General features: G+C 42.3%; 1 protein-coding gene across 1 annotated transcript; it reads left to right on the forward strand.

Annotated features, from left to right (window-relative positions):
- Positions 1 to 1853: 1853 nt before the first annotated feature.
- On the forward strand, positions 1854 to 13165 carry LOC114861308 (plexin-C1-like). Its single transcript, XM_055511372.1, has 16 exons — positions 1854 to 2968; positions 3159 to 3290; positions 4374 to 4508; positions 4583 to 4683; positions 4783 to 4888; positions 4966 to 5131; positions 5325 to 5427; positions 5591 to 5666; positions 5988 to 6029; positions 6108 to 6241; positions 6632 to 6811; positions 9244 to 9352; positions 10321 to 10500; positions 10588 to 10755; positions 11370 to 11469; positions 11601 to 13165. Exons 1-16 carry the CDS (start codon positions 1970 to 1972, stop codon positions 11654 to 11656), a joined length of 2787 nt encoding a protein of 928 aa, XP_055367347.1. The 5' UTR covers positions 1854 to 1969; the 3' UTR covers positions 11657 to 13165.
- Positions 13166 to 13171: the final 6 nt, after the last annotated feature.

Here is a 13171-nt window from a genome sequence, read left to right on the forward strand (position 1 = left end):
GAGGATGTGAGGATGACAAGGAACTGTTTAGTAGGCCAGTAAGCCAGGGGCAGGTCAGACATGCAATGGTTGGCATGGTAAAACATCAGGCAGAGGTACAGGCAGGGAACACACAGGGAAGCTGGTGCTCTGCCTCAGTCCTGTAACTGGTTGCCAGAGTCAAGGCAAACAGATCAAGACATGGGCCAGACTGACAGGACTGGAGTGCGGGAAAGTCCATCATGCTTAATACATTTCCAAGTAAACTGACTAAGCAAAGTATGTGTAGACATACTGTAACCCGAATCAGTCCGAAGATACGAAGGACCGAACCCTTGGCGAAACTGAGACGCAATAAAAAGAAGCCAGAAACAGCAGCGTCGGGGAAGGGCACAAACCCGTGGGTCACTCGCATCCAGACCCAAAGCAGTAATCTGGACTGTAGCGCAGCTGTGCTTCCCGGTCGCTGCCCCCGCAGTCGTCGCTTACCAGCGAGGCTCCGCTCTCCAGCTGCTGGCGCTAAATAAAAAGACACGGTGAACTACCAGGCAGGGAGAAACTGGGGGATTTAAAGGCAAGATCAGTACGTTAGCTGAACACCACCTGCCGTGACTCGAGCTGGCTCTGGAAAAAGAGTCACTCATAAGCGCTGTGCCTGAGGGGGACTTAAAACCCTGCATCACCACACAGACAGCAGCTCCCCTTACCTGTAGCGATCATACACAGGCGCAGCACTGCCGCCACAGATAAACCACAACGATCTTATTCGGGTGCTCACCTGCGCTGATGGGCACCAGCCACAAGCAACAAAGAGCACTAATCAGGTGTTGACCTGTACTTAAAGGCACCAGCCTGGCCCGCCTCCCAGGGAGCCAATTATTTCCCATCTTGGCTGGAAGGTGGGTGGGGATACCTCCACACCACCTCACATGTCTAATGTTTCAAATATGTTATAAATATCTTTGGTTGTATAATAAATCATCCATCATGTGATACATGTTGAAAAGTTGCTTTAAATATTCAATTGCAACCGGTGCACACGCTAAATAAACAATCATCCTTTTTACACAAATTGCTGCAATTTTTAACCAGCGCTTCCTGTTCACGTCGGGCACGTCAAGAGGTAAAAGTGCATCACATCCTCATGCACGCGCGTTACCACACCAGGAGAACAACGAAGCAAAGTATGTAGTTGTTTTTTTTAGTATTGTTTTAATATTGTTTTATTATTGACTTTATGTTATAAAACGGGTACGTTAAAAATGTAGCTCAGTTCAAGTTTTAAACGCTGTGTCGCTCAACCGCTAGAGAGCAGCATAACACTTATCTACTGTTATACCCTTAAATCGCTTTCAAAACTCGTCACCTACACCATTAGACTGAGAACAGGATCCTGGATACAACATAAAACACCAGTTTACGACAGTTCTTGTTATGTACGCACTGTAAACAGCTGTGCTAGTAGAGCTAAGTTATTTTTCTTTATTTTATGAGGAATACAGCTGCAGAGCTCTCACCACTTTATTTAGGTGAAGGAGCATCTTGCGAATAATACTGATTATTCATCGTTATTTAGTTGTTACTGATGACGGATTTAAAGCAGGTAAATGAGAACTTTATGCAGTTTTAATGAAGGCTCTGTTTCATTCTTCTTGAGGCGAGTAACGCAGTGTAAATGATTAGCAGCCACAGGAGAATAGCAGAATAAAGAAAAATGTTTTCTAAGACGTATTTACTATTATTTTTGAAAGCACCCAGGTCAATGGATCCACTAAGTTCAGACCAAATCTAAATACTTAATGAACGTTTTAAAATCATAACATTTAAGATATAATAAGGTGTCCACAGTTTTGCTGCGCGCTCCCTCCCACTCTGAGCACTTCTTGTTTCTGACAGCGGAGCGCTGCGCTTTTACGCACGGCTTTCACTGTAGTGGAGAGCAGCGTGCGATGCAGACCGTCGCATGTCTCCCTGTTAACCGCTGCTGACAATGGTCCTGTTACTGGCTTTAGTTGTTATTCTCTCGGGAGAACCAGCTCTGTGTCTGCAGGAAGAAGGAGCTTTCACTTTGGATGGAGACATCCGCCAGTTCGCCGTGACCACCGACACGGTTTACATCGCCACAGAGGAGACGCTGTACCAGCTGAGCCACAGCCTGACACTGGTCCAGAGTCTGAGCCTGAGGGGGATTTTAAAGGAGGGGAAAAGCGTGGAGGACGCGCAGTTTCACCGCGTTTCTGAGACGACTGAGCGGAACGCAACGTTTAATGTCCACGTATTGTTGCCATTTGTCGCGAACAAGTCTCTGGTCAGCTGCGGTGCGAATGACAATGGATGTGGATACTGTGAAGTTCTGGACTTGAACAACATCAAGAGAATTATCTATAGCGAGAGGATCCAGGTGGGACCATTGAGGCGAAGCAGCGGGTCGGTCGCATTTTTGATGAATATAGTGAACGGAGGGACTTACATTCTGACCGCGTTACGGAAAGAAGAAAGACAATCCAATAAGTGTAACACTGACTACAACACTGTAAACATTTATGATACAAGTGATGAACAGGGTGGAGGTATATTTTCAGTTACCGACAGCCAAATCACACCTTCGATCAGCAGTGGTGGTGATGTGGAGTTCGTGGACGGATTTCAGATCAGGTCAACAGTATATCTGCTCTCCAACGTACAGTCAGGTCCTAGAAATAACAAAGTCCGACTCGTTTGGCTGACAACAAAATCCAGTAAGACTCAGACTCTGTCCTCTCTGCGCGGTGCGACTCTCGTCGTTGCTGATGGAGCAGAAAGCAGCAGACTTGTGGCCTCCTCTGTGATCCCGGGTGAACCGCCGGTGCTGTGGAGCGGAGTGTTCAGTGTGGACGGAGGACAAACCAACACAGAGCTGGTGGTGTTCGACATCAGCCCCGATCTCACAGGAGCGGTCGATCAAGATCCGGATTTCTGCTTTGGAACCTGTACTGGGTCAAAGCCGACGGTGGGTCCGTTAATTAACAATTACTGATGAGTGAGTTCTAATGACCCCTGTTATTATAATGTTAAGCAGGAGTTTATAGCATTTATTATTGAAGTAATTGTGATAAAAATGAAGTAATATTTTCATTTTGTACCATTTGTCATGATAAAGTATGTACTGTACTTAGTCATATGTTATAATCTGTGTATAGGATCCTCAGCCAAAGATACTGGAGCCAAAGGCAGTTCTCCTCAGACAGAACTACATGACCTCTGTGTTGGCGCTGAGGCAGAGGGTCTGGATGGTTTTCTTCATGGGGACATCAGATGGACAGCTCATTAAGGTTTGTAAAAACTTGACGTATTTCATCATGCTGGACGCAGGGTGTGCAGACCCGTTGAGGGATGGAAACACAGTTATGCGGCTCCTGCACTGACGCATGAGATGTGCAGTGGAGGTTTGTGGTTTCCATAAAGGAAATGCTGGGAGTGTTCACGCTGTCTCCAGTAAGACTGTGGTCTCACCTCCCCCTTTACTGTAAGTGCCCACAGGTGCTGAATGCAGCAGCTGCTGAGCTTTCAATCGTACACCTGTGAACACTGACAAATTTTATTTTGTAGTCACTTGTATGTCATCAGGTGCAGATAATGAACATATACCCTCTCTGCACATCAGGTCTGGGTTCATTAGATTTTTAGGACAATAATCAAATGGCAAAAATTAATAATTCATACGGGCGTAGTGCGTGGCAGCGTGACAGTTTGTTTTTAAGTATTTACAATTCTTTTACATTCGAAAAGCTTTGCCCAATCATCCATACATGAAATACATTCATTTTCATATTTTGATTTCATGGAGGTTGCTCACCACAAACTAGTTCCAAAGTGGAACTATGATGACTCCTGCAGTGAAATAAACTTGCAAAATAGTTCAAGATCTTCTTCCTTTTTTCCATTATAATAATATAATTTCCATTATACTTAAACAATGACTCTGTCAGAGAAATAGAAGGAAAGTGACCCCATTTTCCCACATTAATTGACTTCAGAGGCAAATGGTGTCTCCATTATCTTATCAGATTTAGATGCTGTAACAGTACTGCAGGAACTTCTGTAGTTCCTTCTGTTTAGAGAGGACCTGTCAGAAACAACGACACTGGTCTTAAAAAATGCTATATTACTCTTGTGACCATGTGGAAACTAATTTTAGTTTTTAATTACTGCTGTTTCCTGTTTTTATACTCTGTAATTCATTTGCAATCATTATTGCAAATAACAAATTTCTTTCTTTGTTGCTATGTCGGTCTGAATATGTGATCTGATCTTCAGCAGTCAGTCACAATGCTAAGTAGCATGTCTTTGAGCAGTGGACTAGACCTGCATGGCTCATCTTTTATTGGAGAAGTCTATTCTTCTTTCTTCTTCAGCTTGTTGTGGACAAGAACTACCACCCTGCATGTTTCACAGTGCTCTACAGAGCCAACGACAACCGCCCAGTGTTTCCCAAAATCCATCTGGATCAAGTGGATCATAAACATGTGTATGTGGCTTTAAGACATCAGGTAGGACACAGCAGGTGTATGTGTAAGGTTAAACATACTGTATGGTCCATATTTAACTTAATGTTTTGTTCCAGGTAAAGCGTGTACCTGTGTCAAACTGCAGCACATTCACAAACCTACAGGGGTGTTTGTCTGCTCAGGATCCAAACTGTGTGTGGTGTTCGTCTAAACGCAGGTCAGAACCATCACTAACTACTGGTCTGGATTGTGACATTTCACTGTTGACACAATAAAACAGTTCTAATTTTGCTTTTAACATATTTTGTTTTTCTAGCTGTGAATTTGAAGATGACTGCAAAGACTCAGAATGGTTGTCTATTCCTGAAGATTTCCATAACGATCCAGTTTCCTACAAACTTGAAAGGAGCCACGTTGGCCAGGTAAAGGTTACATCTGGGCTTTGACCCAGAGCCAGTTGTGTCTTTCTGTGCTTCATCAATGTCTCCTCCTTCCTCAGCTCAAGCTGATCGTTCAGACACACCTGACTACGAGCCAAAAGGATCTGTCTGGCTTTGCCTGTCAGTTTGTGGGAGCATTTGGAGAGATGTGTGATAGGAACAACCCTCCTCCACAGTTCCCACAATGCACCTGCATCCTAAGAAGTGGGACACTTCCTGATGAAGGTCAGTAAGTTTTAATGATTATTAAAAGGAACATCTCACAATGCACTTACATTTGTTTACTAATATAGTATATAAAAAACATTATTTAACATTATTATACATTATTATAAAACTTATCATTAATGTGCAATTTAAACTTGAATAACATGTTCATTGGTGAAAATGACAAATGACTCTAAACTTCTCTTAACAGGCCTGAATCTCACAGTTCGGTTTAGACTTGGAACCGTGAATTTCACAGAACAACTGAAACTAAACAACTGCTCTAACATCAGAGGATCACCAAGTTCTTTCTTGTAAGATCATTTATATTATTAAGATTTTTAATTGAGCCTGTTTTAAATATGTACATAGAGTGTTTTATAATGTTACTGAAAAACATTATACAGTAGCAGATTAGCTTTTGTTTTCAGATAAGATCAACTAGATACAATATATAATAATGTTTTCTCTCTTTAGGTGTGAGCGTTGTGTGAAGTCTGGATGTGGTTGGAGTAAAACTGGCTGTTCCTGGGCAAATCACGGAGAGGGAAATGTAAATATGCCTGTTTTGTCCAAAATAGTTTTATTAGAAATTATAGTTTATTGTTCTTAAGAATGAAAGTAATTGTTGCTTTTATCGTTATTGTGTACATATCAGTGTCATTTTAAAAACAATTTTTACATGCTTGTTTTCTTAAGTTAATCCTTGTCCATCGTCTATGTACAGTAGCATATGTATAAAACATAGAAGACCAAAAACAAACTAGCCAAAGTCTAAAGTTACAGTTCTATTGAGATGTTGTATGTTGTCAGCTAATGTTAGTTAGTAAAGCAGCCACTCTGCTGAATCACTTCCCTCTCTTTGTTCCTACAGGCCAGTGTTTGCCAAACCATAAAGTCAAAGATGAGCTTTTCTGTGAGTGCAACCTTCAGTACAACTTTTGTTTCACATTACAGCTAATGTTTTAAATAGTGATCATTGCTTCACTGTCAGCCCCCAGAGATCTCCTCCATCTCTCCCAGAGTCGTGTCTTTCTACGGCAGGAACCATGCAGTGTTGTCAGGTTACAACCTCAGTGATGTGACCAGAGTGAGGCTTCAGAGAGACACGGCCTGTGCTGCACAAGAGTGAGTTTGACTGACAAACTAAACCTTTGGGGTTTTTAAATAGAAATGTCTGAAATGAGGAACAAAACACTCTTATTTTTGCTTGATGACTTTTTGAGTGATGTGACTTCACTATACTTTTTATAAACTGCTGTGCGGATGCAAACACTAGATGACACATTTCAAGACGAAACAGTTTGTGTGTATGTGTGTGTGTGTGTGTGTGTGTGTGTGTGTGTGTGTGTGTGTGTGTGTGTGTGTGTGTGTGTGTGTGTGTGTGTGTGTGTGTGTGTGTGTGTGCAAACATCAGAGGTTAACCATGTTAGGTCAGTTTGTTGCAGTGTGTGGCATCTCCCTAAAAACAGCAAAACTGTGTCTGTGCATGTGTGTCTTCCTCTGTGCTCTGCACAGGTCTCCCGTGTGGAACAACACTGGTGTGAATCTGACGTTCCACATTCCAAGTACAGATTATAAAGGTGTGGTCAGTGTGTGTGTCGTTCTACCAGATGGCAGTTGCCATGGCAACTATGGCATCTCCTACCAGTCATCACCCACCTGCATCAGAACTGAACCAAACAGCACCTGGTTCAGGTAAGTTTGGATCAGTAGTGCTGCTGTTGCTTTATATGCTTCAGTATGAATACTGTATGTGGATTATTACAGTAGGAATGATCACTGTGATGTGTGTGTGTTCTGAGGACTCTGCTTCTACCTTCTCTCGTGTCCACCAAAAAGCTCCTTTTTTTCTATGGTGACCTCTAGTAAATAAGGTCACCTAGTAGGATAGATCTGGATCTGCCAAAACTCTAAATGAAGAATGGATTTACTTGTAACTTGTGTTAAACTTACACTGATCAGCAGGTGACATGTTTCAAACTCCAGAAAGAGATAAAAAATTACTTACAGTAATTACTAATGAGACAGAAAAACAAGTGCTTCACCCCTGCAGCAGATTTACGTAGTAAGGCGACATATTTGTAGAAGAAGTGTTAGAACTTAGGGACAAGGGGCATCAGTCATGAAAAGACACACTTTCATTCTTTCCATTACTGTTGTAGATACAGTAATAAACAGTAACTTAACTTAGGTAGTTAAGTTTAGACTTAAACCGATGAGTTTTACTGTAACGTCAGAGAATCATCAAGTTCTTTACTATGAACAATCATTCATATTGTGTTGAATTGTGTCTGTTTAGAAAGTGTTCCCTATTGCTGAAAAACATTATACAGTATCAGAGTGGCTTTAGTTTTTCAGATAAGATCACTTGAGATCAACTTGAGAATATTTAAGATACAGATACTAACGTCTCTACTCTGGACCTATTTTAAAAGCAATGTTCACAGGTTTTAACTTGACACTGTTTTCTGGACCGTGTGTTTGTGGTTAAGGGTGTCACTGTATGAGCGATGTGACAACTTTATGCAGATGCAGGACAAAAAGGTTCTAAACAGAAACCGTCTTAAGTAAATAAGTAGACAAAAAGTAAGCAAACTGTGTTTTAATTCAGACTGCTAAAAGTAGTTCAGTAGCAAGTGTTTGCACATTCTTCAATACCCCACCTTGAAATCTATTATTACAATACAGTCATTCAGTCCCCTTTCTCAAGAAATTAGTCTGTGACCTTATTTTACATACACTGAATATTTAAAAGAGATTGAAGGCCATTTTGGTACAAGAAGGCCATGGCTGTGTCAGGGCGCTTAACGTGATGACCCACATGCACAGCTCGAGAACAGCAGGTAAGTAAAAAATTGGTTTAATCACAGAGACAGGTCCAAGGTACAGGTAATGGTCGGTGCACAAGTACTGACACACACACAAGCAAATGGCGTCAAAAACAGGCAAATGACACATGGGTTGGCAGATTTTACAAGAACAAGACAGGCGGCGAGGTCAAGAACGCTGGATTATGGTAGTTACACGCAACAATGTGGCAATGATTCTGGTAAGTGCTGGAGCATATCTTAAGAGTCCAGAACAGTGACAGGAATTAAAACAGAATAAGACTTGATGAGACCTGAAAACCGATAGAGGCAGCGCCAACGTTGCCCTGACGCCGGTGAATGCAAGGCCACCAGGAACAGTCGCTAGGACCACCAGAGACTGAGGCAGACGGGATCACCAGGAACTGAAGCAGAGGCGATCGTCACTGGATCACCAGGAACCGAAGCAGACGAGGTTGTCACCAGATCACCAGAAACCAAGAATGGTGCGGTTGGCGCTGGACTGCTAGAAACCGAGGCCGATGTGGCCATCACCATGCTGCCAAAAACTCTGGGGGAGACACCTGCACACAGGAAGGCAGAGAGCACAGGAACCAGGACTCATGCGGTCATCTCCAGGCCACCAGTGACTGAGGTTGACGTGATCCTCTTCGAGCCACCAGGGAGGGGAGCAGACATGCCCATCCACAAACCGCCAGGCACCCCAGGAGAGACACCTGCACACTGGAGAGAAGAATGCACAGGGTCCAGGACTATGCTAACACTCCAGGACTAAGGCCAGGATTTGTATCTCTCTGTCTTTTGAGACCTTCCTCTCTTATAGTCAGACGTCAGCGATGCAGGTGTGAGAATCTCCACACACAAGGCGAGAGGGATGGTACATGCAATTTCATTGGGCTACACAGACATTCCACCGTAGTTGAACAGAGGGGTTAAAAGGCAGAAGCAACTAGAGAATTTTCCCCGAGCGCCGCTCATGTGGCAGCTCACTGCTCCCCCAAGGGGGATGGGTCAAATGCAGAGAATGAATTTCCCCACTGTGGGACTATTAAGGGTTAATTATTATTATTATTATTATTAGAATTGTGGACTCTTTGCATGACACCTTTGTGGTGTATGCACTGATCCCCCTAGCTGGTTTTTGGTTTGTTGATGTGCACGATCAACAATCATGTTTTTGATTTATAATAAATCACACAAAAGAAAACTCTCTCATTTGGTTGTTTATGGGAAATTTAAACCACACATGACAGGGTGATATTGTTCATGTGTGACTGTATGTTGCTTTGTGTCCTTCAGTGGGAAGAGAACCATCACACTTATTGGATCCCACCTAGAGTTTGTGGAAGGGGTTATCCACAGCCACAACCCACAAGGCGTCACACTACCCAGAAGCAGCAATTCTGGGGTAGGTCCATAGCCGAGCACAGTGTCTTGTTGTTTATCTATAATGCTAACACTTCATACTTTTCTTTTTTTTGAGATCACTTGTCTAATGTAGTGTTGTGCCCGACACTAAAACTTTGTATTCCAGTTTGACTGATCTTCTGACTTTTATAAATCCAATAGGTGTAAATTCTCTTTTGTTAAAATTTAAAGGTCAAAATATGTTAATTCTAGGAATTAAATGATTGATCCAAAAAGGAAGAAAAATGAACTAAATCCACAGTAGTTCCAGAAATCCAGAAAATTATTAAATTCCCAAAAAGGTGAAAAGCTTAAATAATCCACAATATTAAGGTCATGTTACATAAAATCAGTAAACTCCCAAAGTGTCCTAAAGTCCCAAAGTCCCAACCAGCAATCCTCAAAATAATATATATAATATAATAAAAGCCCCAGCAGCAAGATCCCAAAATTAGGTTGCAAAAAATGTCCAGAGCAGTAAGATCTAGGGTTAACAAAGCATTTAGTCCACAGAAAGGTGACAGAACACAGGACAGACTGAGAATATTTGGTCGCAACATCACCTTATATACCTGTTGCTCACGGGGTGGGATACAGCTCATTAGATCACCATTTTGACCTACTGTATAATTGTTTTTTTATGATTGTTTTATTATATATTTACCCAATCATAATGCCAAAGTTAAGACACTTGTTGCTCAGCCTTTTTCTCCCAGGGCGGGACAGCTCCCCTCTAAACCTTCACTTTCCCAAGGTCAGGTTAGTGTAGGTCAGGTGCTTGCAGCAGAAGCTGCACTCCTCCCCACCTGCTTTATCTAAGTCAGTAAAACAGTATTTACTTTCGGAACTTGAATGAATTGAAATTAATTATTACACAACATTTCTCTCAGTATATGTTTTATATGTAGAATCTATACTTTACAGTGTCTCCATTGCTGCTTTTATTTCTATTTTACTTAATTCCCACAGAATCTAACCTATGAAACAGCTGCAGCAAAAGGCACCAAGCAGTCCTTTTTCAGCTCCGTGTCTCTAAAATTAGCCAACGAGACCTTGGTTTGTTACACAAGCTTTAAATACCACCCAGACCCTGAGTTCATCACCTTCACACCCCTCAGAAAGGTGGACGATGTTCACGTCACCATAAAGGTACAATAACTTTATATCGCACGTGACCAGACACAGGACAGTAATGCATAACAAACTGTAGCATAGCATTTTTTGTTTCTGATTTAGAAAAAGAAAGATGAGCTGGAGATGACGACAGCAGAGTTGTCAGTGTGGGGCGTTCACAGTGGAAAACAGCACCCCTGCATCATGACTGGCAAAGAAACCAGCAACGACACGGAATTTTTCCACTGTCACATTAAGAACATCCCTGATGTTACATTTCAGGAGTTGATGGTAAAGCTTCCATTCGCAACAGACCAGAACATATCAGATGTTTGTATCAATGTACTAAGTTGGTAATAGTATATACATATGTGTTTGCTTTCTAACGTCCTGTTGCTCATGGGTTTGTATTTTACATTGCATTATAGGAGGTAGGAGGTTTGGCATGTGGACAAACTGTAAAGCTACAGTATTTAAACCCCTGGACTTTAAGACAAGATCATTGTGATTGTGTTATTAAACTAGTATCTGGTGTTTAAGAAGAAAAAATGTTCATTCAGATACAACATTACAGTATATACTCATTTCAATTAAGCTGGTAGCAGGTCCTACAGTAAATACATGATTGTTAACTGAACTATCAATTAGCTTTTATGTCACTGCTCTATTCAGTGTCTGACGTCTCTATGCTGTTTTATTATGGGCCCAGTTACCATCTTTGGAATTAACTATTGAAAGGTCAGGTCTGTAGCAACTAAAGACAGTGATAACAGCTAGTGGACTAAAACATCTCTCTGTTGGATTGTAAGAATAAGAACTTGCATTCATTTTGACCTGTTTTTGCCCAAATTATAATGTTTAGATGTATTTTAATTAAATTCGTAGCACTGCTCCCTGTGTTTCAGATACATTATGGTGACAGGACAGTGAGACTAGGGCCTCCATCTTTGTTACCCCAGGTCCTACTTATACTGCGTGTACTGCTGATACTGTGTGTGTTCATAGGTGAGTATCCTTGACTGATACAGTGATTTTGATCTAGTCATTGTCATAGCTGTGCAGCTACAGTAGTTTAGCCAATAGAAGAAATTGTGTATTTTTGACTTGGTTTGAACCATTAATTTTTCACGTTTCAGTGTTGGTGATGATCTGTCGATGGCAGAAGAAGCTCACCACTGAGAAGAAGCTATGATCACTGGGTCCAACTATTATTAATAAGTTTTTATTTTAATTTTCTTACTAATTAGCCATTTTTACACACCATTAAAGAGCTCAGAGCTAGGAATGGTGGTCACATTATATGTGACTTTAACCACACCAGCCTTGACAAGTCACTTCATTCATCCAGTTTGTGAGCTGGGGACACTGGATCTGATGTATACTAATGTTAAGGATGCCTACTCTTCCACTGCCCTCCCCTCTAGGAAAGTCGATCACAATTTGATTAATCTGCTGCCGTAATACACACCTCAGGTTTAAAGGCTGCCTGCCACCATTAAAACTGTTAATAGGTGGAGAGATGAGGACGGCGTTGCTCTGCAGAGCTGCTTTGAAGAAACTGACTGTGAGGCTCTGTGTGAACCTCATGTTCTTTCATTTCTCCAGCGCATTCATCACCCTCCAACCTGTGCTGCTGGGAGATAAATTGAAGGACATGCAGGTTAAGCCCCCCCTGATCTCATGGATCATGGACTACCAACCATCCCCAGTACGTCCACCTGCAGAACTGTGTGTCTGACACTGTGGTCTGCAGCACAGGAGCTCCACAGGGGACAGTCCTGTTTCCATTCTTCTTCACCCTGTACCCCTCAGACCTCATGTACAACTCAGAGTTCTGTCATCTCCAGGAGGTCTCTGATGACGCTGCTAGGACGTTTCCAGGGTGGTGACGTCACAGTATCAGGGAGTGGTGGACAGCCACATCCAACTGAACACCAGTAAAACAAAGGAGCTGGTGATATACTTTAGGAAATCTGTGAGTGCTGTCACCCCTCTCACTATTAAAAAGGAAGAGTTGGAGGTCATGACCGAGTACAAATACCTGGGAGTGTACTTGGACAATAAACTGGACTTGTAAAAGAACTCCTTAGCTGTGTACAAGAAGGCTCAGAGCAGGTTGTACTTCCTGAGGAGGCTCAGGTCCTTTAACGTCTGGAGCTCCATGCTGAGGATGTTCTATGAGTCTGTGGTGGCCAGTGTTTAATGCTGTGGTCTGCTGGGGCAGCAGCATGAATGTAGCAGACAGTAACAGACTGGACAAACTGAAGATGGAGGTGGAGCTGGACCCCCTACATGCTGTAGCTGAGAGGAGGATGCTGGTCAAACTCCTCTCTATCCTAGACAACACCTCCCACCCCTACACAGTGTGCAGGTTGGACAGAGGAGCACCTTCAGCCAGAGGCTGATCAGTATTAGGTTCTCCACAGAACGCCACTGCAGATCCTTCCTACCAGTGCCATCAGTCTGTACAACTCCTCCTCTGTTTGTAAGGGTTAATCTTCATCCATGCAATAACATGTATAATAACACTTGAGCTAGTAATAGAAGTAATTAGACAATAGTAATTAGACTTGATGTGAGTGTGTGTAGATGTGTTAGCATTCCTATTTTTAATCTCCTGTCCTTGGGAATCTCCATCTGTGACAGCGAAGTGTGCAAAATAATTTCCCTCTGGGATTAATAAAGTCTTTTCAACCTTGAATCTTGA

Source organism: Betta splendens, chromosome 9, assembly GCF_900634795.4.
Source record: "Betta splendens chromosome 9, fBetSpl5.4, whole genome shotgun sequence".
Taxonomy (NCBI): Eukaryota; Metazoa; Chordata; class Actinopteri; order Anabantiformes; family Osphronemidae; genus Betta; species Betta splendens.